Raw genomic sequence first — 25603 nt, forward strand, 5'->3', positions numbered from 1 at the left:
GATACGGTTGCCAGACATTTGGTCGAAAAAAATTGGTCGACCAGACAAATGGTCGAATCAATTTGGTCGAAAACCAAATGGTCGAATTTTTTTTTTTTTTATTTTAACCCTTTTTTTTAATTTTTTTGGGGGGTCCCCCCACCCCCTTTTTTTCTCTAAAAACCCCTTTTTTTATTAAACGAAAACCCGAAAAATATATAAATAAAAAAAAAATTCGACCATTTGGTTTTCGACCAAATTGCGTCGACCAAATTGCAGTCGACCAGTTTTTTTTCGACCAATTGACTGGACACCCATTGATACACCTCAATTTTTTGACCATATCCTTAATATCCTCCTTGGCTATGTTGGGGTTCCCATCATATGGGGGGGGGATATGAACCTCATCCTGGACTCTGACCTGGACAGATCCAGGGCTGCACCCAGAACATTGTCCAGGGCCGCCCGCCGCCTCCATGCACACATGCTCACCGCTGGTCTGGTCGATGCCTGGAGGACTCTCCACCCGATGTCGAAAGAGTTTACATTTTACTCCTCCGTCCATGACAGTCACTCCAGGATTGACCTGTTCCTTCTCTCTGCGGGCCTTATGGGCAAAACACTCACCTCACAGATTCTGCCTCGCGCACTCTCCGATAACTCTCCGATCACGCTGGATATCGCCCTGCGCCCTGCCCTACCTCTGCATTCTAACTGGAGATTTAAATCTGACGCACTACACGATATAGTCTTCAAGGCTGACATTCTTGCAGATATCACCTCGTTTTTTGACAGCAACACACGCCACGACACAACAGACGGGGTAAGAACTGAAAGATATTAGAAATTCTCTGCACCGTTCTGAGACCAAGCTCGGAGACCTAGAGCGCGAATATGCGGTCACCCCGACTCCGCCCATACTAGCACAGATTAGAACTGAACTAGACACGTTCGAGTCCCTTGCCCATAGCGAGATAAGCTACCTCGCCCGCCCCATCGCGGCCCGGAAAAACGGGGAGGGAGAGAGACCAGACCGTGTTCTGGCCTGTCTCGCCCGAGCCGAGGGTGGCAGGGCACGCATTGATAGTATCATAGACAACGATGGAGTGCGACACTGGTCCGACCGCCCCATTCTTGAGACCTTTGCAGAGTTCTATACAACCCTCTATGCCCAGCAATCGGAGCACTGCCCACAAGACCTGGACAACCTCCTGGACCGCATCCCAATGTCCCTACTATCCCTGGACACCAAAGAACAACTAGATGCTCCCTTCACCCTTGACGAGATCACTGCAGTCATCTCGGCCCTCCCTAAAGGGAAAGCCCCCGGTCCGGATGGCATGTTGCTCTCCTCGCTCCACGCCTTCACGAGCTTTGGGAGGAGTCGTTGCGCCTTGCCTCCCTCCCCCGGTCCCTGCGGGAGGCTGTCATTACCATGCTCCCCAAGCCGGGCAAGCCCCCAGATGAGTGCGGATCCTATAGACCTCTATCCCTCATCAACACCGACACCAAGATCTTCGCCAAAATCATAGCAAACAGGTTCCTCCCCATCATGAAATATCTAATTCACCCTGACCAGAGCGTATTTGTGCCTGCCCGCTCAACTGCCTTAAATATTTGACGGTTGTTTAATGTCATCTCCAGAATTGATCCCCAAGCCAACGCTGTGGCCGTGACATTGGATGCCCAAAAAGCGTTCGACATGGTTTCTCGGCAATATCTGTGGGCGGTGCTCGGAAAGATGGGGATTGGCCCATACATGCTGTCCTGTATTAAACTACTATACACTAACCCGGTAGCCAGAGTCCTGGTCAACTCCCGCTTATCGGCTCCCTTCTCCCTCCACAGGGGAACACAGCAGGGGTGCCCTTTCTCTCCCTTGTTATTTGCTATGGCCACCGAGCCCATGGCTGATAGCGTGCGAAACAACCACGTGCGCAGAGGGATTCGCCTCCGTGACGCCCCCGAAATTATTTCACTATACGCAGATGTGCTTTTATACGTCAGAGACCCCTCAGTCCACCTCGACCCGATCATACGAGAAATCATTAAAATTGGCACATTCTCGGGCTTCACCATAAATTATTCTAAATCAGAAATCCTTCCCCTTACTCCTGCTACCCCCCAGCCTGCATGTGAATTTCCTCTCAAATGGGCGCCCAAGGGCATCAAGTACCTAGGGGTCCATGTGGCCCTCTCGAAAGCCTCGTTGGTGTCGGATAACTATGGGGCTGCCGCACAGTACGCTCGTACCAGACTAGAGAAATGGCGGAACCTTCCCCTCTCACTATCAGGGAGACTATCCCTAATTAAAATGATCATCGAGCCTAAACTGTTCGCTAATGTTCCTCTTTGGCCCGCAAAACTATACTTTGCGGACCTACACTCTGAGTTCGCCCGTTTCCTTTGGCACTCGGGCGCTGTGCGCAGGAAGTGGATGCACATGACCCTCCCTTACGAGAGGGGGGGCTTTGGAGCTCCTGACCTCACCCAGTACTGGACGGCGGCCCAAGCCCAACATGCTACGTATTGGTACCACCACCAGGAACCCCCCCCCGCATGTTAAACACGAAATCCTAGCAACCGAGGAGGTGAATGTCATGTCCCTAATCCTATTTCACTCGTATCAGACGCACGCCCCTGCCGACTCAGTGGCCTCCACTATCAAAGCATGGCGGCAGATCCGGACGCCTAGTTCGGACTCCCCCCCGTATTACAAATGGCTTCCCCTCTGGTCTTTCCCAGGCCCCACCCCCACACAGGATAAGCTCCTTATACGCTACTGGTCGGACCTGGGATACAGATCATTCTCTGATCTGTTCCCTGATGGGCAATTCATCACCCCAGAGACGTGGAGGCCCGGCACTCCAGATCCCCACTAGAAATGCTGCAATACTTCCGCATTAGGGCGGCGGTCCAGGGCCTGTGGCCTTCATACCCGAACAAACCCCCTGAATCCCCTGAGGTCTGCTATATAGCCAATTCCGCTGGTTGTAGGGGTATCGTATCCTACTTATACAAAATGTTTATGGCACGGGCTGCTGAGCCCCCCCACACTGTGCGGGATGCCGGGACCTGGGATTAGACATCACAGATATGTGGTCCAAAATGTGCATGCACACCCGCAAGGTTTCCCTTAACTCTAGAGTTAGGTGTATCCAATACAAGCTGCTCAACCACCTGTACTACACCCCTTATGCGATTGGAAAATTTGCCCGAGTTCAACCGCACCCATGTCAGATGTAGGGCTAGCGACGCGGACCATGCGCACATGTTCTGGTCGTGCGGGGCCCTGGCCCCGTTCTGGAACGCGGTACTCGATGCCCTCTCTGAAATAGTGGGGTTCCGTGTGGATCCTGAACCCCTGCCTCTCCTGTTTGGGCTCTGGGAAAGGGACTGAACCGAAACGGGTAGCCAAGTTCTTGAATGTGGCGGCGAGTGTGGCCAAGAAATGCATTCTGCAGTGCTGGAAGCGCAGGTCCCCTCCCTCTCTGGAGATGTGGCTCAAGGCCCTCACCTGGACACAATCCTGTGAAGAAGACTATGTTAAAATGCTGCCTAGTCATGCTCGCCCTAAATACATTTGGACAGAGTTTTGTAGTTACCTGAACAATAAGGTGGACCTGGAGCTCGTCGTCTTCCCCTCCCTCTCCTGATCGGGGGGCTGGCATTGTTACATGAAGCACGCCTCTACCGCAGGTAACCGCTTATGGCACTGTATATGACCCTCTGTAATATTTGTACGCCATAACCCATGCTGTATTGTGAAATGTGTGTCAATATGCTAAACTACACTGTATCGGCTGCTACTTCTTGCCAATAAAGAAAAGTTTAAAAAAAGACATCCTGCCGGAGAACTGCGACCACTGCATCTTGAGAGCCTACTGCAGAGATCTCATCGGCAGCCTGGCACCAGGAAAATGCAGGATGCCATGAGGCAGAGCAACCTCAGGAATTCGAACGCCGGGAGACTATGGGCATGTTGAAACTTGTCCACCATCTGCAGAATGTGATGAGCCCTCACCTGGGAGGCAAACACTGCCCCAGGGATGTTTGCGAGCACTGCTCCGATGTACTGGAGCCGCTGGGTAGGTGTCAAATGGGACTTTTTTTAATTGAGGGAGCAGCCCAGCCTGTGAAGGGAGTGGCAGGTGACGGACAGATGATCCAGGGCTTGCTCGGGAGAGCGCGCCCTGATCAACCAATCGTCCAGGTAGGGGTAGACGTGAATCCCCTTTCCTGAGATACGCTGCCACCACCACCATCAGCTTGGTGAAGACCCTCGGGGCGGAGGTCAATCCAAACGGCAGGATCCGAAACTGAAAATGCGAGTTGCCAACCGTGAACCTCAGGTACTTCCTGTGCTTTGGATGAATCGGCACATGTAAGTAAGCATCCTTGAGGTCTAGAAACACCAACCAATCCTGAAGTTAAAGGGCCTGGAGGACTTGAGAAAGAGCTACCATCTTGAACTTGTCCTTCCTGAAGAGCTTGTTCAACCAACGCAAGTCCATGATGAGTCTCAATCCCCAGTCTTTTTTCGGTATCAAATAATAAAGGGAATACCATCCCTTGTTCCTCTCCGCTACAGGCACCAGTTCTATGGCGCCTTTCTCCAGCAGGGATAGGATTTCCTGCGCAAGGAGCAGATCTGGACGCTTCAAAGAGCGCTTTCCCGGTGGATTGTCGTGAGGCCTCTGCCGGAAGGGAAGACAGTAGCCGTGGGCTATGATCTCCAGAACCCACGCATCTGAAGTAATGGCCCACCATTCTCCAAGATGCTGCGCAAGTCTGCCCCCAACCGGCGAACCATGGGCCTCATGACTGACCGGACGCGGCTGTGGCAGTGCCTGAGGGCAAAGAGGCAACTGCCTGAGCGGCTTTGGCACCCCGAATACCTTGCTTTCCACCCCGGGTACTCCTACAGTGGCCCCTTTGACTGGCAGCTCCTTTCGATCTACCAAAGGAAGAGTAGTACCGAAAGGAAACTCCCCTCCATTGCTTTCCTCTAGGACGAAAAGGCGGAGGTTGACGTACTGCAGCGCTCAAAGACTTCGCTGAAGCTTTGGAGGTCTGCAACCTCTCAAGGCTCTCGTCAACCTTGCTGCCAAACAGATGAACATCATCAAAGGGCATGTTCAGAAGACGGGATTGCACATCAGGAGCAAACCCTGACTTCCGCAACCACACAAACCTGTGTATCACGGTGCTCGCAGCTATGGACCGGCTGACACAGTCTGCCGTGTCCAAACTCGACTGAACTGACTCACACATGGCATCCTTGCCGTCTTGCAGGAGGGCTAGAAAACCATCCTGTTCCTCCCCTTCGGGAATATGCTCAGCCGCCAAAGACGCACAGTTCCACAGTGCGTGTGTGCGTGTGCGTGTGCGTGCGTGTGTGCGTGTGTGCGTGTGTGTGTGTGTGTGTGAATCTCACTAAAGGCACAAGTGGCTGCCTTCAACGCCATACCCCCAGCCAAAAATACCTTCCTCGCCCAACCATCAAAGCACTTATCGTCCCTATCAGGAGTGATGGTAGGGTACGCAGCCTGCTTCGAGGAGGCCGTAGCTGCCTGCACCACCAAACTCTCCGGAGTAGGGTGCGCCGATAAGTAGCAGGGGTCACCACTGGATGGGCGGTATTTTTTCGGAAGCGACTCATTAACTGCTGGTAGACTCTCCGGAGCAGTCCAAGCCACCGCCACCCTCCTTTGCAAAGCCATGTTAAACAGCAACACTGGGTCAGTTGGTGGACCTTGATCCAGGATGGCCGTCAAATCATCCTGAGCAGATAAGGTGGAGCATACCACACCAAGTAATCAGTCACCCTTGACATGAGACACCGATGGGAGGAATCTCCATGCGCCCCAAGCTCAGGTCGGCCAAACTCCACCTCCGGAGAGCTGTCCAGGCCACTAGCATCATGCAATGACTGACTGAGTTCCTCCATCTGACTATGCCTAGACAAAAGATCATCAGGGACATCAGGAGGCACAACCATCTCCTCATCCGACAGTTCCACAACCTCTCAAATGTCTTGCAAAGGCTGGAAAAACTCCAATCTAGGAGTAGGAACAGAAAGGGGCTCAAAACCAGACCTCACAGACTTACTGAGAGCCTTCCTCGGAGGTTCCACAGCCCTCCGGCAAATCCTCCACAAATGTCATCGAGGGAATCGGCGTCCACGTCAACTGAGGCGCCGACGGCAACTTCAAGGGCAAAGCTGATGGCGTGGACGCCTTCCTCAAAGGCTTCACAAGTTCTGACGGTCTCGTAGGCGTCGAGGACCGGGACCTGGATCTGGCACGGCTATGGCAATCTCCCTTGTCTGAACGGGACCTCGACGGCTCCCGATGATCGCGACGACCGCCCGAACCCGAAGGCGTGCAAGTGGTGGACCGAGCCCATTCCTTGCCGGCTTCTTTTGAAGGAGCGGACGGAATTGTGCCTTGCGACTCGAAAATCGCTAATATCTGCCGGCGGAATGATTCTCATTCGGCCAGCGACGAAGACTTGGTGGGACAAATCAACCGTCTGGCGGAGTCCTCCTCCTCCGAGGACGGGGAAGACGACCGGTGACGGCGCTTCCTAGAAAGCCTTGATGAGGCAGAGGAATGGCGGGAACCACTCCGAGACCCCCTGGATTTTTACCGACGTGGAGTCTCGCCCCTCGAGTCATCAGTCGAAAGCTCCGCGGATTTCAATTTATGGGGCTTAGACACCCTACCTACCTTCAATTTCTTCTTACGTTCCCGCAAGGCCTTAGACGTCAGGGACTGGCAGTCCTCACAGTCGTCGGTGGCGTGGCTTTCACCGAGGCACCAGAGGCAGATGTTGTGCGCGTCTGTGATGGACATCTTTGAACCGCAGTCCCGACACTTTTTAAAGCCTGACTTCGGGGTAGTAGAAGAAGAAGACATCGCTTTCGAAAAGAAGAATAGAGCGCGCCAAGATTCTGAAGCAAACACGTTTGCGGAAAAAATGGAACTGAGGCTACGGGCACCGTGCGTCCTATATATAACATCCGGTGACGTCGACCCTCTACGGAGGCCCTCAAGGGACAACGGATCGACACCACCGACGCAGGACGCCCGCTGCCGAAAATTTGCCGAAGCAGCACAGCTGTGGACATTATCTGTCATAGATGTGGAATACGTCGGAGGGCACAATCCGCTCGAATCTTAAATTAACCTCACCTGTTGTTTCAGCATCTTTAAAAGTGCAGAGGGATATCCATGATATGCTGAATGTCACAACTGGTTTGCTTGCTTCTCCACAGTGTTCCACATCTCGTGTTCTCCAAGATGCTGCGCAAGTCTGCCCCCAACCGGCGAACCATGGGCCTCATGACTGACCGGACGCGGCTGTGGCAGTGCCTGAGGGCAAAGAGGCAACTGCCCGAGCGGCTTTGGCACCCCGAATACCTTGCTTTCCACCCCGGGTACTCCTACAGTGGCCCCTTTGACTGGCAGCTCCTTTCGATCTACCAAAGGAAGAGTAGTACCGAAAGGAAACTCCCCTCCATTGCTTTCCTCTAGGAGCCTTCTGCTAGAGCGTTTCGGCTCACTCAGTCTGTGGTGTTCTTGCCTTCTCATCTCGTGAAAGGGGAGAATCTTGCAATTACAGTCCACAAAATCGGTGGCATCGCAAACTAAGGTGGAGAGGGCCCATTTAGATCTCAAGGTTTCGGTCCATGAACCATTTTCACCTTACCCTGAGGCTGTTTGGGAGTTTAAAGCGGTAGTTAACAGGGATGTTTGGGTGTGGACCATGTCCTCTGGGAGTCACATCTGGGAACAGACAGACCCATCCAAATCCCTCGAGGTTCGGCCCACCCTTACAAAGGAGGATGGGGAGATTAAACAAATCACCATAAGTAGCATAAATCAGTGACCAGGCATTGCACCCTAAACCAGTGTTCAGAGAAAGGCTGGCAAGAGACATATGTTACAAGAGGATAGCAAGCGCTACACGAGAGATGGGAATTTGAGACCAGGATGTTGCAGCAGCTTTTCTCAATTGAATAACATGGAAATAAAGTTCACGTTTACAGATTTACGTTCAACACTTCATTTCCCCTTTGGTCAAGAATCTCAGCTTTGAATTCTTGACCTCCACGTTTTCAAGCCATTCTATCAGATCAAAGCATTTTAAAGAGGTTGCCTTTATCTCGGACTTGACTTCTAGTCTCAAACATGTTCTTTGCGCTAAGCTATACATTCTTGTAAGTTTGCCATCACTGGGGTCTGGGTTTTGCTTCTAGATTTGAACTACCTATTGACCAGGTGCTCCATAAATGCCAACACGCGTTTTGCTCCAGATTCTCCATAGATTCACTTTCTAACGGCCATAGGTATTCAGGGGTTCTCTGTGTCTTACCACCCTCAGGTTCGCTCTCTGTCCACTAATGCAGTTTAAATCGGACATGACTTTTCTCTCTGAAGCAGCAAGGCTTCACCAACACATCTCTGCAGTGGGCCATACCCACGGTTTCATTTGTGCACGCTGCCAATATTTGCTGCAGTTTCATGCCTTCAGGTGGTTGAGTCCTGAAGCACTTGATCACGTGTACTCAGCAACTTTGAATAGTGTTTTTTGCTGAATGCATCTGCAAACAAACATTCCCGGACTATCGCCCCACTCAGATTGATACTTGGGTCCCTATTTTTGGCGGGCCCAATATACAAAACAATTCTCTTTTAGAGAGTTCCTTGCACAGCAAATTTCGCAGGGGACTGGGAGGTCCTGTAGCACAAGGCATAAAATAAGCAGTGTGCATAGCTATTTGCTATGCAATTATGCTGTTTTGCTAATTAAACTGACGTTTGTATAGCACAGCTTGCCATTTAAAATTACCCTGTTCAATGAAAGCACAAATCACCCTGCATTCCTATCTTGCCCTCACGGGTCTCACCACCCTCTTTTCCCTGTTCACTGAAAGTTGCTAATGAAGAGTGCAACAGGAATAATCACCTCCAGACTTTAAGGTGCCACAGGCCATTAAAAGAAAAAAGTATCGGTACACAGATGGTGGATCTGAGTACTAATGGTGATAAACATCACTTTTCAAGGGTGTACAGGGCTGAAATGATGTGTTTGGCCCTCCCTGGCTTGGGGGTTGAGGTTATTAGCAGCCCTACCCTCCCCGAAAGTGTGATTTAATACTATATTGACAATCATATCAATGACAGGCAAGGGCCATCTTGTCCACCTGAAGTTGACAATTCCCCTCCCTGGTGCAAAACCATTCTATATACCTAGTCTCAGTCTATGACTTGCTTTTAACATTGGGAACTTTTTGATTTATGAAACTTCTCCTTGCAAAGTAGATGATGGGTTAAGCATGTGGATCCTACAATCTATGGGACACTGCCCTGTGCGTCACCACCTGGACCCAGCTGCACAGAGTATCCCACTGAAAACCTGTTTCCAGACCCTATTTATTTGTGTCCATTCATGCAGCTAGCCTTTACATTTTACAGACACTCTTCTCACTTCAGCAGTAGGCAAAAATGCTACAGGGAGCACCTATCAAGATGCCATTAGAAAAAAGGGTGTGCAGGATTTATAAAATACCTTAAATGATAGAGACTGCGAGACACGTCTTTACAGAGCATATACAATTGGGGGCAGCTTGCGTGTGTATATTGGGTCACTACGTGCATGAGTGTGATACCATTAAATCAGTAGATTTCTGAGACTACGGTCTCAATTCTGAGTCTGCATATTGCTCTGTATCGGCTTTACCGTATCATTATCAAACTTCTTTCTTACAATTTAATGTATCCATACATCTAGATTATCAGTATCTTATCTACTTTCAGTGCTATTTAGCACACTTGGTTCACTGCCAGTGTATGTACTTGTAATTTTTAACTAAGGTAACGAAAGTAAGTTAGTTGACCTTATTTTAACAAAGTATTGGAAATGAAGTTTAGCAATCTATTGGACATTAAGTTATGTATTGATTGTTGAGAAATTCATGCATTTATGAGATATTGTATATGTATATTATTGATGTTTTTGTAAAGGTTCTTTTGGGACTAAACAAATAAATAATGCTATATTGTTCCTCATTTTATGTCTTGTGTACAAATAACGTCTGGTGACATTACAATAGTACAAATTGCTAATCACATTTGTTTGCTAATCAAGATACTTTTAACTCCTCCATTTCTGAAAACTAATTTATGCCATGGTAGCATATGTTAATGTTAATGTTAAAGGTCATTTGTACCGCGCACTATCACCACCGGAGTAGTCCCCTGGCGCTCTGGCGGCTCTGAAAGAGGGGGGGATGGTGGGTTAGTGGGTGGAGGCTGGAAAAGTGCAAGATTGCAGTGATGTGCTGTTGGCAGCCTCAGCCCGGTGGTTCTGTCGGCTGGGCCTGGGGTGTATGCGGCCGGTAGTCGTCGTGTGCTGGTGTGCGAGTCTATGTGTTTTTTTGTTTTGTTGTTGCAGTGTAGTGAAGTTCGTGCGGTTTGCTGCGCTAGAGGTTTGTGGTTGTGTTTAGTTTGGAGTTTGAGAGGTGTATGCAGAGAAGGAAATTGTTAATGGTATTCGTTAGTCATCTCTATCCTGGACTGAACCGGTTGGGCTTGTGTAATCTTACCCGACGGGATGCTTGTACACCCTGAGCCTCAGGAGGTACGTGCCCGATTTTCCATTCGAGGCAGTTTGAGGATTTAGCGGTCCCCTCCGCCCGCTCCCTTAATAAACCTTGCATGCTCCTCCCCCCCTCCACATGACTAGCGCCGCTGCTACTGTCCATACACCCGGTTGTGTGGTGATTGGTGGTATCTTGTCTGTTCCACAGCCTCGTGGGACCTAGTTGTGGCTGTAAGGGCGGTGTGGGATGGTTAGGGTTGGCTGGAGTAGTTGTATCCGTTTCTCTGGGTCTCGCGGGTGGACCCCTGTGTCCAGCGTCAGCCCTGCTGGTGCCCAGGGTACTTCTGTCGGTTCTAGCGGTTTGTCACTGTCCTTTTTTGATGATTCGTTTGTCTTATTGTTGTTTCGGTTTTAGTCTCCGGTGTTGAAGAGGTAGGTTTTTAGTAATTTTCTGAATTTAAGGTGGTCTTTGGTGTTCCTTATTAATTTTGGGATGTTGTTCCAGGTTTTCGCGGCTAAGTGGTAGAAAGCGGTGCCTCCGAGTTTCTTCTTGATGTAAGGTTTTTGTTCCAGTCGGATTTCGTTGGTTGACCTGAGTGGTCTCGTTGGCTTGTAGATTGTTATTTTTTTTTGTAGGAATTCAGCTCCTTGTCCGCTGATTGCCCTGTGCGTTATGCACATTGTTTTGAAGATGATACGCTGTTTTACTGGGAGCCAGTGTAGTGTTTTTAGGGCCGGGGTGATGTGGTCTCTTCTGGATAGTTTGAGGAGTAGTCTGGCTGCAGTGTTTTGGATCCGTTGTAGCTTCTTCAGTAGGTATTCCGGTATACCGAGGTAGAGGCTGTTTGCATAGTCGATACTTGACATGATGAGGCCGACGATGGTGAGTGTTTTGTGTGTGAAGGAGAGGAAAGGTAGTATTTTTCTTGCCGTGTGGAGGAGGAAGAAGCATTTCTTGACTGTTGCGTTTATTTGCGGTTCTAAGGTTAGGGTGTTGTCCATCAGGACTCCCAGATTTTTTTACTACCTTAGATGGTGATGGTATAGATCCCATTTCCGTTGGCCACGGGATGGCGGTTTCCTTCTCTTGCTCTTTGGATATGATCATGATTTCTGTTTTTCCTGGGTTGATTTTCAGGTTGTTGGCATTCATCCAGTTGAAGACTTCTTTTAGACAGTCGGTTAGGTTTGAATGATCGGCTTGGGTGTCTTCGATCTTGTAGATGATTTGAGTGTCGTCTGCATAGTTGTAGCATTTGATGTTGCGTTTCTTGAAGATTCTGATTTCAGGGGTTTGGTAGATGTTGAAGTACAATGGAGATAGTGAGGATCCTTGTGATACTCCACAGTCGTGGACTCGTGGGGTGGATTTGAAGGGTTTGATCCAGACGGTTTCAGTTCTGTCTGCTAGGAATGATTTAGTCCAGCGTAGCGCTGTGTCTGTTATGCCTATGTCTTCTAGTCTTTTGGTTAGGGTGTCATGGCTAACTGTGTCGAAGGCTGCTGAGAGGTCGAGCAGGATAAGGGCAGATGTGTTGGAGTCTGCGTTTGTTTTTAGGTCATCCCAGATGGATAGTAGTGCTGTTTCTGTACCTCTTGTGGGTCTGAAGCCGACTTGAGCTTGGTCTAGCAGGTGGTGTTCTTCAACTTATTCTTGGGTTAGTTTGTATACGTAGGTTTCGAGGAGTTTGGCTGGGTAGGGGATGTTGGAGATTGGTCTGTAGTTGGAGAGGTCATCTACGTCCCCGCTTGTGTTTTTCAGAAGTAGTTTGATGTAAGCCGATTTGAAGAACCTTGGTACTGTCCCTGTTGCCAGTGATAGATTTAGAAGGTTTCTGAAGTATTCTGCTGGTGTTCCTTGTCCGAGGATTGATTTGTAGATGTCCGGGGGGCAGGGATCCATCGGTGAGCCCGCTTTCTTGCTGTGTTTTATTAGCATTGCGAATGCCTCTGCTGATATTTGAGGGTAGTTATTGAGTTTGTGCTGCGGTTCTGATTTGGGTTCGTTTGGTTGTAAGTCGCTGCTGGTTGGTCTCTGTTGGATGGTTTGTCGGATGTCATTGATCTTCTTTTTGAAGTGGTCTACAAGGTTGTTGCATAGTTTCTCCGAAGGGGTTGGGGTGTTGTCACAGCCTGGTGGGTTTCTCATTTCTTTAATGATACAGAACATTTCTTTTTGTGTGTTGGTGGCATTTGTGATTCTGTCATCATAATGCTTTCTCTTTGCCTTTTGAATTTCCTTCTTGTATGCGCGAATGTGCTTCTGGAACATTGTTTTTTTGTCTGGATTGTAATCTTTCCTCCATTCCGTTTCCATCTTTTTGTTTTCCTTTTTCATGGTGCTTAGTAGTGGGGTAAACCATTTTGCCATTGCTCTTTTTTTTGATGGTGTGAATGGTTTTTCTGGGGCCATCTTGTCGATTGTATCTGCAATCCATTTGTGTAGTATCTCCGCTTTCCCGTCTAGGTCAGCTAGGTCTAGTTCTGTTGTTGAGGGCTTGGTTAACTCCAGTTGTTCGAATAGATTGCCTTTTTTGACGTCTTTCCAGTTTCTTTTTGTGGTGGCTGTGAGTTTGGGAGGTTGGATGTAGACTTGAGTAGGCAGAGTGATTACGAATGGGATGATGAGATGGTCACTCCACAGTATTTGTATCGGCGGTGCCATGGTGATGAGTTTTTCCTATGCGAATATTGCGTCCAAGGTGTGTCCTGCCGAGTGAGTTGCCCCTTTTACTAGTTGTCGTAGTTTCATGGTGGCGAGTTGTTCAATTAGTGAGTTTTGGGAGTTGGCATGACTGTCTTCGAACCAGATGTTGAAATCCCCCAGTATGATTAGGTGTTCGTGGTTGATGGCTATGTTGGTTATGGCTTCTATGAAGTTGTCGACGAAGGATGCATCATAAATTGGGGGTCTGTACACCAGGATGAATGTTATGTTGGTTTTTGGGCTAGTTGTTAGGTGTATGACCATGGACTCGCAGTTGGGGATGTTGAGTGGTTTGTCTGTTCTTATTGTTAGCTGCTCTTTAAATGCTATTGCGATGCCTCCTCCTTTTCTGTTTTTCCTGTTTATTTGAAGGCATTTAAAGTTTGCTGGGAGGCAGCTTTGGAGTGTGATTTTGTAGTTGTCGTCCAGCCAAGTTTCTGTGATGAAGAGGATGTCGATGCCGTTGTCGTCGAGTAGGTCGAAGATCTCTGTAGAGTGTTTTGACATGGATCTTGCATTTATTAGATTGCAGTGGAGTTTAGAGGTGTAGCTTGGTTTGCCTTTTTTTGTTAGGGTCGTTTTCTGATCTTGTTCAGGAGCAGGTTTCAGGTTGTCAGCGTTCTCAAGTAGTACTTCTAGGTTTAGCCTAGGGTTTTTGTTTTCATCTGGTTCGTCTTCCAGGGGACATGGTTGTGGGTTGGGGGTTCTTCTTGCTTTGGTGATGTATGGTGTTATCGCTTCAGTTGTGCGCATGTTGTATCTGGTGGAGTTTGTCATTCTTCGTGGTGTTGGTAGGTTGTTCAGTGTAGTTGGTTTTGGCGTCGCGTTGTTTCGATCTGGTGAGTAGGTCTCAGTGAGGTATGGAGTTAGGTAAAGGGATTTGTCTCTTCTTTCAGTGTTGGTCCGATCTTTGAACCTGTCTGTGGGGGTGTGTTCTGTTGTTGCGGTTCTTAGTTGAGGTTTCGGGGTGTTTGTTCTTTCTTCTCTTCTTTCCCTCTGGGTGGGTCGTTTGCGCGGCATTTTACGATTCTGAGTTGTTTTAGTTTAGTTGTTGTCTTGGTCGGGGTGTAAGGGTGGAGTTAAGGGTTGTATAGTTATGTAGTTGGGTTCTAACAGTGGCTCTCTTTAGTCTCCGTCTCCCTTAGCGACAATGCAGATTTGGGCACGGCGGCCCTGCTAGGTTTGAGACACCTGTATAGTGTGGGAGTGGCCTATCAGTGCAGTTTGGAGAACAGACAATGCACTTTGGGCACGGCGGCCCAGCTAAATTTGAGGCAACTGTATAGAGGGAGAGGGGCCTATCAATGCAGTTTGGGGGACAGACAATGTAATTTGGGCGGGGTGGCCCTGCTAAGTTTGAGACACCTGTATAGTGGGAGAAAAGCCTATCAGTGCAGTCTGGAGAACAGACAATGCAATTTGGGCATGGCGGCCCTTTTATCTGCTAAGTTTGAGAGACACCTGTATAGTGGGAGAGAGGCCCGTCAATGGAGCTTGGCGAACAGACAGTGCAATTTGGGCAAGGCGGCCTTCTATCTGTTACGTTTGAGAGACACCTGTATAGTGTGGGAGTGGCCTATCAGTGCAGTTTGGAGAGCAGGCAATGCAAATTGGGCACGGCGGCCCTTTTATCTCTTACGTTTGAGTGACACCTGTATAGTGGGAGAGAGGCCTATCAATGCAGTTTGGAGAGCAGGCAATGCAATTTGGGCACAGCGGCCCTGCTAGGTTTGAGACACCCGTACGGTGTGGGAGTGGGCTATCAATGCAGTTTGGAGAACAGACAATGCACTTTGGGAACGGCGGCCCTGCTAAGTTTGAGACACCTGTATACACATTCCGGTACAAATCAGGGAGCCTGCCCCACATAAAAAGCCACCCTAGCTGCTGCAAGTAGACCTGCCTCTGGGTACCCATTATTTCCCTGCTCGTAAACAGGAAGTCACCCCAAACCTACAATAGGGTTTAGCAACTTCAGCACCAGTTTTCAAGTGAAAAGAGGGAGGTGAAGAGAGAAAATAGTTTGGCTCAGTGGAGAAGGGAACTTGAAGTGGGCCAGCAGAATGCTGGTAAGGTGGAGGAGTTGGGGAGGAATAAGGAGCACAGCAGAATCTTACCAGTAGTCTGGGTTCTCCATCTTGTCCAGGAACACGTCCAATTCATCCTTGTTGCGGATGGGTTTGTAGATCTTCCTGCCCTCCAGGTTATAGCCAATATGTGGGTAGTCTTGGTACCATTCCATCGGGATGTTGCCCACTGTATTGCGGACATCCTGAAAATGAGAGAAGATAAAGCATTCCAGTGAGAATTACCAAAATATCAATTATGGAAAATTCAAAACCTGTGAATAGCGCAAATATTTGGGGAAATTCGAGTCCAAATTCAAGCTCTCTTGAAAGGAGGCACATTGGAGCGGCACTATAACTTAATAGAGCCACTACAAGTGCCAGCGATGTGAAATATCCTCAATGTTTGAACATGAGGACACAGCAGTATGTGGTCAGACCATCCCATCTGGGATACCAACAGTATTCTGGGACTAGAGCGAGCTTCACCTTGGTAAGTAGGAAGGGACACAGCAATGGGCAGGCTAATCTTGTGAGGCTAAAAACCTTGGTCACGCGGGTTCACCAAGAGCTGAGGCGAGTCCTCTTGCAGCATCAGATTTTCTTGGGAATCCTGTCATTGGCATCTGAATGTATGCGATCACCGTAAGTGAACGCTCAGCCATTTTTGCAAGTTTGACTTGTCTTAGAGATACAAGGCCCTGATGAAGGATTTCATTCCGAAATGCATTGGCCTTCCCACTGAGCATCTGCATGACATTCACATATCAAGTGCGATACAACTTGAATAAAAATTAATTATATGAGAGATAAGCGTTTCATTTGAACTTTGTTTATGTCAGTGAGACATAATCTATCATTTATCTAAAGAAACCACTTTGCAGTGGGGATAGGAATGCAGCCTGCACCGCTGGCCACACGGCCAAGGTCTTTCAACATTGCTAAAAACCTTGGTGGCATCTTTGACTCCTCTTTCGCCTTCTCCCCTCGCATTACAGACCTTGCCAAGAAGTCCCATTTTCAACTTCACCGTCTCCCCTTCTTCACCTTTCCCCAGTAACTCAATGTCTCAAGAGCTCTGGTCCTCTCCAGGCTGGACTACTGCAACAACCTCTTCCTCAATCCTCTGCTCACCACTCTTCGCCCCCTTCAACTACTCCAGAAAAGGACTGCAAGATTTATCCTTGGCCTCAAGCCTAGGGACTGCATCTCTCCAGCCCTATAATCTCTCCACCGGTTCCCGGTGGCTGCAAGGATCAAATCCAAGACCTGCTGCATCATCCACAAGGCATTCTTGGGTCTGTGACCCCAGTACTCTCGCTACCTAAACAGCTCCCTGCTATAGCCTTCGGTCCTCTAGCTCCAACTCTCAGCAGATCAGACGCTTCTCCAAGCAAAGGGTGGAGGGGGGGTGGAATCCCTCTCCTCCGTAGGTGCCTCCCTCTGGAATGGCCTCCCTTCCCCTCTCAGGCTTGAGCCGGACCACATTAAATTCCAGAAGCTTCTCAAGACCCTCATCTTCTCTGCTTCCTTCCCTCTCCCCCTCCTGAGCTAAAGCCCCCTTCTGCTGCTGCAACTGGCAGCCTGGTCCTTATGAGACTTACAGAGCACCAGGCCCTCCTTGAGCAGTCCACTAGCACCCCCACACCAACACTGCCCTCCGGGCCCCTCTCCCCAACGACTAGTCCTGGTCCACCCCACGTCCTCACACTTAGAAGGCGGTCCTCCTGCGGCATCCACTGGCACTTGTCCCCTTGTGCTCCCCCTAGCACTTGCCTAGTCCCCGAGCCCGACCTTCTCCCTCACCTGCATGTTTGCCCCTGCCTTGACTGTCACTTATACCCCCTTCCCTCCTTTGCACTTCTTGTTACTGCACTTGCACGATCCGAATATCACAAGGACCCTTATTGTTGTTCATCTCCCATGTGCCCCCCTCCCCTTTTTTTGTCTTGTGGCGCCTTGAAACATCGTTTTTGCTGTATAGTGCGCCTTATAAATAATCAATAAATACATTGTTTGGAATACGTGTAGGTTCCAGCCTCTCTTAAGCCCCAACCCGTCCTCTTTCCACAGGTAAGTGGAGGATGGCAGGGAAGATTAATGCACCATTCCCTTACTTGTTTTACTGTAAAGAACCATTGCAGCATGTGGGAGAAACTGCCCCTCCCCCATTGGGATTCGAACCTGTGTCTCGCTGACGGAGCCATCTTGCTGACCTTGCTTTCACTCCGTTCATTCAATTACCTGTTTGGGACACAACGCCCAGTCCTGAGCTGCCACTTAATAGTGCAGCCGAGCGATCAGCAGTTCCCTTCATTGGAAGGCTAACTTCCCAGCACAAAAGCATGAATAAGGTTACACTCCTGGAGCTGTGTGCGGATAATGTGGGATGGTTATGGTCTTTGCCATGTGCTTTAAAATGTGTAAATGGTGAATTATTGGAAAGGAGAGGGGTACATTACGCTGCATGCTGTGGGGAATAACTACCACCAGCAGGCGATGAAACAATGCACGTGCTTTCATTCTTGACAGTACAGTTGTGAAACGGAGCTTTTTCTAGGTCCTTATTAGTAAATGCAGTTTGTGTTGAGGTGGGGGCAGGGGGGAGGCAGGAAGCCCCCTAGGAGGCTTGTGTCGGGGGATGGAGTGAGGGAGAGGCACTAGGGGGGACAGTGTACAGGAGGGACAGTGTCCCAACTTCTTATTGTGGACTCTTCGAGCACTGGTCAGAGTAGAGTTTGGAGCCTGGCTGTGTAGGGGTCTGCCTTTCACCACGTGCACCTTGAAGCTCTTTCACTGGTATCAGGGCTCCTGGTGGCCACCCACCCCCACAGCTCCCTTCCACAGACTCTCCAAGGAAGCTTCATAACATGAGGCTCACCTTGAACTTCATTATTCCCAAATAAATCCTCTCTGTCCCACACCAAAGACCTGTAGGCAGGGTAAAGCATGTCAGGGATAAGCGAACACTTCAAGCTCTGTGTTTGGCCAGCAAGAGCACATTTAACGTGATACCGCCTTCATTTTCAGAAGACTGGTGCCTCCCTAGGGAATATGTCCATACCATTAACCCTTCCTTTCTGGCAGGGGTTGAACAGCTACAGATTATCCCGGGATAGTAGGGGAGTTGTACCAGGAACGAGCACTTAAGGAAAGCTATTAAGCAGAGTGGGCCTGGGTCATTGATTTACAGAATGAAGGTGATCTACTCACTGATTGACTTGCTTATATCCCAAGTGTTAGGCAGAATGATATGCAGTACCCTTTGGGAATACCACACACAATTAAGACTACAAGTGACAGTACAAATTCACCTTTGGTACAAGCCTGTACTACACTGTGAAAGTGGTAGCAGTAACGGAGCAGCCAGACTTATCTCAAGAGTAAGTGAGCAGTATCAATTAGTTACACAAAGGACAGCAATTACTATGATTCAGGCAAACACTGACTCAAGGTTTTCAAGTAAAAACATACATTTATTTCACACTTCAGTTGTATAACATTACACTATTATAAGCAAGTCAAAAATCACAATCTTAATACACCACACCACTTCCCTTAAATTCGAGACAAATTAAGCTCACAAAATGAAGTGGGAGCAAGATGGCACTCGAGCGATTTAAAAGGGAGGGAAAGACGAAAGTTATTAGAAATTAGATCAAACCAACAGGTAAATACTCAGGGCAGTTGAACAAGGGGAACTTCAGCGCAGAAATCAGCCAGAAAAGGCTAAGGGCCAAAGTCAATGGGTCAAAAGTCTTTTGCTCAAGATCACACAGTTCAGGATAGTTTGCGGTAAAGTTCGTGGCACGGTTTCCGGACGAGGTTCGTTGATACAAAAGTTAGTTCAAAGAGGAGAGGAGAAGGACAAGCCCTCGAATTGGAGAAAGATTTCAAACACTTTCACTGCGGTTGAACGAAACGGAAAACCGGATTTGCACAATACCTTAGAACGGAGAGGGAGCTGTAGCTGAGGCGGACGTTCCTGGTAGTTCCTGCAGGCTCACGGTTCCTGAAGCGACTGTTGGACTGATCAGAAGTAGGATGACTGGAGGGTCCTGCACTACCCAGGGAAGAAACCAGCAGCAGAGCAAAGCAACAAATAAAATGTGCGCTCCTTAAAACCCAAGCAGGGTCCGAACTTCTTGGGTATCCGGCACACTGTAGCTCTGTACAGCGAATTCAACCAGAGGAGGGATCCTAGCTTGCAGTTTGGGCAAACTGATTGATCCCACCAGCTCAAGGGAAGAAGTTTCCTGTAGGATTTTCTCTGTCGGATTCTGAAGATTCGGACCCGCAGCAGGGCTTCACCGGGCAGTTCAGTCGTTGTAGGGGTCCTCTTCAGCCAGTTCCTCGTTGGTTCTTTCGTTCCAGTGGTGACTATGCCTTTCCAGTCCCAGAGACGTGCTTTTTATGCAGTTTTCCCCCCATTAATACAGCCTGGCTGTCAATAACACAGCAGGGTGGCTGGCCTGGCAAGGCCAGTCCCCTTAGCCAATCAGACAAAAGTGCGACTTGGGTTACCAAGGGAACCCATGGCAGGGGTCCAAAGACCCCTCCCTCACATCCTGCCTACCTAGACCCTCAGGTTCCTTAAGGAGGGCTTCTGTGCAGAAGCCCGCAAAAAGACAGCGAACAAAGGAATCATCCCTGGTTTGGCGCGCAGAGAAAAACGCAGGAAAGACTTTAACAAAAATAAATGGTGACTAAACCCAGCCGGAACTAAAATAAAATGTATTTGGTCAAGCGGGTTTATGTTTGAGGCTAATATAATAGCCTAAAACTTTACCACGTTAATATAAGATAATTGCGGTAGAAAAGTTAGGGTAGATACCGCTGCCACCAGCCAAGTCTTAATGTAAAGGGAGCGAAACAATGATCCAAGAGATAGACAAAAAGGGATAAGAGTTAACCCTTTCCAATACTCCATGTAAGATGGGGTGTACTAGGTCTGTGGTTTTAATGGCAACTTTTTTGGGGGACAGTAGTCAGCCCCAGAAAATGGATTCGGGGGGTGGGGGGGGAGTCTCAAAAACAACCCTGTGTCACTGCACTGAAGGTGCTGTGTAACATGAAAATAGGAGGCCATGGAGTAGGTGAGGCTCCATCGCTCAAGATCACACAAAAAGTGAAAACACACAGCAAAACACAGGTAAGAGTGGGAAAAAGGCTCACACTTTTACCAGGTGGAAAAGATAAATCCTAGAAATCCGGCAAAGCTGCTGAGGGACTCATTAGGTAAGGGAAATTAGCCATTTAAGAGAATTCTCCCCAACACCGAGCGAAAGCGGATTTACTGACTTGCTCCTATCCCGAGGCAAAGAGGATTTATGTACAGAATGAAGGTGATCTACTCACCGACTTACTTGGTTATATCCTGAGTTAAAGAGGATATATGTACAGAATGAAGGTGATCTACTCACCGATTGACTTGCTTATATCCTGAGTGAAAGAGGATTTATGTAAACAGAATGAAGGTGATCTTCTTTCCCCAGGGATAGTAGATGTATTTACAGACAGCAACACAGTGAGTTTTATTTCCAGTATGCAGACAAGACCACCCGAGACATTGCCGAGTGACCCAAAATACATGTTTGCAGGATCTCTGTTTGGGGCACGTGGGCCTTGTCCAAGCCACCGGCCTCTCCTTTAGTTCAGGGCCCAGCACAATTTGGGCGCGCCCCCTTCCCACTGTGACCCCACCCCACAATTTAATATCCCACTTGTAGCACTTGCTGTACTACTTGTGCGTGCGGTAAGGTGGTCCACTGTGTCATGAACCGTCGCCTACGTCCTTTCTGGACTTCGTGGTCCCTGACCCATAGGGGATTGAATGCAGTAATCCTTCCAACATGGCCACCTGATACGGAACGCTGCTTGCCAGTCCTTGCGCTCCACGCTCTGCGTTCTACTAAACAGACACGCCCCCGCGGCTCTGCATGTCTCAACGCTACCGCTTGCTGTAGTTGGACGTATGTTGCCGGAGTTCGCTCGGGGCCTTCTTCTGAATCCTGTTTCCCCGGTTCCTTGAATCCCCCTTCCTTCCTTTCCTTAAAACTTGGATTGTCATCCTCACGCTGGAATACGAAGACCAGCACACGGGTATATACAAATCCCGGACCGTGCGAAAGAAGTCACCAAAGAAGGTCTCAAGCAAACAAAAACAGGTGAGAAGGGGAGAGACTTGTGACACCGTCCTGCATATTGTAGCACTGTTAGGATTTCAGGGGTGGTGTCATGCCTCCTGCACACAGTCTGCCCGGGACTGGTTAACTCCAGACTTGGATCCTCTGATGCAGGGTCAGATGGCCAAAGTCTTCCCATCTCAGAGGTTCACACGTTTTCGTGTAACAGTTGATGCGTATGCACCCCCCTGAGGTTCAACTTTGTGTGAACGCATTACAATAAGAGGCATTAGAGGTTGCTGCCTCTAATGCAAATGGGAGGGGGTATTTTCTCTAAACAGGTGTGGATGACTGTAAACGGGAGGGGAGGATAACACTGCATGCTGTGTCAAATAAGGACTCCAGCAAATGACCTATTGAGTTCTGTTTCCTTTCACTGTGAATCCATGGCTTCCGTGAATGTGCAGCCTGCCCCTGTTATCCACCACTCAAGATGGGAAGGAGGGGGAGCTATAATCCTATGTTTTTTTGCTATTGCAATTTATATAATCTTAGGCTCGTTTTTTGGGTCAGTGTTTCACTTTTCAGTGCACTGCTATAATAAACTGGTCAAATACGTTTTCAAGTGCGGACTGGTCCCAAATCCTGCTTTCCCCACTCCCTTCAGCAAAGTGTTGGATCCTGGGAGCAGCCTTTAATCTCACTCTGTCTTCCGAGTCCATAGCTGGGATGCCTTCAAATTTCTCTCTCATGGTTTAACAAACTTTGGAGTTGCTACATACGAAGGCCAGTGAGCATTCAAGCATCGCCGTAGACATGGGAACTTTCAATCCCACTAGCAGCGACGCCCTAGAGTGTCCAAGAAGGGACCATGAAACCCCCCCAATGTTACTTTCCGTCACGTCCCTTCCGATGCGGCCAATAGATATTCATAATAGGGGGTCTCAGGGGGGTTGCTAGGGGGGGCTATAGCCCCTGATCTTTTGGTTGTAGCCCGGTATAGAATCTCAGGAGCTACAGCCAAAAGGCTAGCTAGCCCCCAGTCCCAACTGTTCCGACATCAGCTTAGCCCCGGGTCTTTTCCAGACCTAGCAACTCCCCTGGGGGGTCTGCAGGTCTTTCTGCACAAGGCCTCTGAAATTCAACTAATCTGAACGCAAGTGGATGCGAAGGTTTGTGAATGATGCATATCTCCCCCTCTCTCCCTCTCTCCCTCTCTCCCCCTCCCTCCCTCTCTCCCCCTCCCTCCCTCTCTCTCTCTCTCCCCCTCGAGGACGAGAGCACAAGGATTACTATTTGTATTTTTGTATATGCGTTTAGTATTTATATAGCGCCTTCCCCCAAGGCCTATCAGGGGGAATAAAAGCACTAGAAAATGTATGACCGAGTGGAGGAAGAGCGAGAGGAGCCCCGTGGTCGTGATTTGTTGCGTACCAAGGTCCGATATGCTCTTCCTTGCTTAGAAACCAGGCCAGGTGTAGAACACCAGGTTATGAATTGCTAGGAAATCAGACACTATGTAGGTCTGTTATATCTGCTATAGCTATGCCTATTCACATGTCTGACTTCAGCAAGGGATCCAACGCATACCAGGCCAGGTGTATTTGTGGAGCGCACGCTCACCCCCACAGGGGCCTCTTGGCGCTCTTGACAGATTACACCTGTTGATTGTTAACCAGCAGGAAGTCAGGAACCACCGTGTGTCAGCAGCATTTGCCGGGAGACTGGGCCCCAACAATAAGAAAACTCATCCAGTCGCACCACCTGCACCCCGCGAATTAAACAACTCGCCAGTAAGACAATCTAAGGCAACTTACCAATAGGAGTCCAACGGTCCACCTTGAGGCCAACCACAAGGTGGCAAGTGCTTTGAAGCGATTAGGCAGCACAGTCTGCTATCACCAATAATAGCCATTTGAAAAGTGCTAAGCCACCCCCCCGCCTACCCCCATCAACTGAACCCCACCACCCAATGAACCGCCACATAAAACCTGTACAATCAACCACGGATCAGCACAACCACGCATTAACCTCGACTCTATTGCTCATCAATCTGCACAACCTTTTGACCTGAAGGTACGCATGCATATGTAACGTTGTGCTCACACTTGGAGTTTGTACTAATCACCATATGCGTTAAATGAATGTACTTTTTGCTAAAAGAAGAGGCCTTCTCTTTTATACGGCGGCGTTTAAGACCTGCTGACCCGGCAAGAACTTGTTTTTAACAGAAGAATTGTGTTTGGTCACTGCATGCTGCTAAAACTATCTGCAGAATACGGGTGGGGGGAAGGAATGAGTAAGCATGGCCTCGAGCACAGAGATACGGGCACAAAGGGGCACGAAAGAATGTGAAGACCGGGATAACAGAAAACCACGATAGACCACGATAGCAAATGTGCAATGGTTGTTCGTTAAACTCCAACTGGATACTTCAGATAAACTCCAACTGGAGATCCGCCCTGGGGTGGACGTGTGCTATGTGCAAGGCAATGTAAACAGAAAAGTATAAAAGAGCACGATGTGTAGAGGAAGGCGCGGCACTTCGACGACTTGCTTAGCGAGACGTTTGAACTTGCGGCCCATTTGCGAATGCTTGTGCATTAAATAAAGTAATGTTTACTTGGCTCTTTTCTGTCTGAGTTATTGCAGGGTCCCTCATTGTACTGGTTATGGTGACGGCGAGAAATCGCACCCACAGACCTCAACACAACACCAGCACTACCAAAGCCATGTTTTCCACGGGACCCAATGGTCATGTTATGGGGCATTTGTAGAGCGCCATTCACCATTTGTATGATCTCAACGTGCTGTGGGTTGAACGCTCTCGGGGCCTGCAGTCCAGGTCAGTGGAGAGAGTAGGGTGTTATGTATGCACACTCAGTATGGGTGCAGCTAGGCCAAATTGTCTCGAGTAGCTGCATTCTAGCGGAGGTGTTGCTTGTATACGAGATGCGTGCAACTAGGACCATTTTTTCATGGGGGATAGCTGCGTTTTAAAGATTGTTCAGATGTATATGGTGGTATATAATCACGTGTGCAGCTAGACCAAAATTAAATCAAGGGGTATAGCCACATTCTATTGTTTTTTGGTGCAGAGGAGAGAGTCAGCATATTGGTAGTTATGTGCGAGTGTCCGTGCAGTTGGAAGAGGTCCCATCTACGTGCAACGCATTTTCCACCACCAAAACCATCCAAGTACAACAAATTCCCTACCCCCAAAACCATCTTAGTGCAACCCATGTCCTACCAAGACCACCTAGGTGCAACCCATGTCCTAACCTCAAGACCACCAAGGTGCAGCCCATGTCCTAACTTCAAGACCACCTAGGTGCAACCCATGTCCTAACCTCAAGACAACCAAGGTGCAACCCATGTCCTAACCTCAAGGCCACCAAGGTGCAACCCATGTCCTAACCTCAAGGCCACCAAGGTGCAACCCATGTCCTAACCTCAAGACCACCAAGGTGCAACCTATGTCCTAACCTCAAGACCACCAAGGTGCAACCCATGTCCTAACCTCAAGACCACCTAGGTGCAACCCATGTCCTAACCTCAAGACCACCAAGGTGCAACCCATGTCCTAACCTCAAGACCACCAAGGTGCAACCCATGTCCTAACCTCAAGACCACCAAGATGCAAACCATGTCCTAACCTCAAGGCCACCAAGGTGCAACCCATGTCCTAACCTCAAGACCACCAAGGTGCAACCCATGTCCTAACCTCAAGACCACCAAGGTGCAACCCATGTCCTAACCTCAAGACCAAGGTGCAACCCATGTCCTAACCTCAAGACCACCAAGGTGCAACCCATGTCCTAACCTCAAGACCACCTAGGTGCAACCCATGTCCTAACCTCAAGACCACCAAGGTGCAACCCATGTCCTAACCTCAAGACCACCAAGGTGCAAACCATGTCCTAACCTCAAGGCCACCAAGGTGCAACCCATGTCCTAACCTCAAGACCACCAAGGTGCAACCCATGTCCTAACCTCAAGACCACCAAGGTGCAACCCATGTCCTAACCTCAAGACCACCAAGGTGCAACCCATGTCCTAACCTCAAGGCCTCAAGACCACCAAGGTGCAACACATTTCCGACCCCCTCAAAATCCATT

At 49.0% G+C, this 25603-nt stretch overlaps 1 protein-coding gene across 1 annotated transcript in view; it reads right to left on the reverse strand.

The window, feature by feature from the left end:
- BOP1 (BOP1 ribosomal biogenesis factor) overlaps window positions 1–25603 on the reverse strand; it is a 696945-nt gene that overhangs the window by 180750 nt on the left and 490592 nt on the right. Inside the window, exon 4 of the mRNA XM_069621900.1 lies at window positions 15412–15566. Within this exon, the coding sequence (XP_069478001.1) occupies window positions 15412–15566 (155 nt within the window). The remainder of the gene's footprint in view (window positions 1–15411; window positions 15567–25603) is intronic.

Source organism: Ambystoma mexicanum, chromosome 5q, assembly GCF_040938575.1.
Source record: "Ambystoma mexicanum isolate Mex_15411 chromosome 5q, UKY_AmexF1_1, whole genome shotgun sequence".
Taxonomy (NCBI): domain Eukaryota; kingdom Metazoa; phylum Chordata; class Amphibia; order Caudata; family Ambystomatidae; genus Ambystoma; species Ambystoma mexicanum.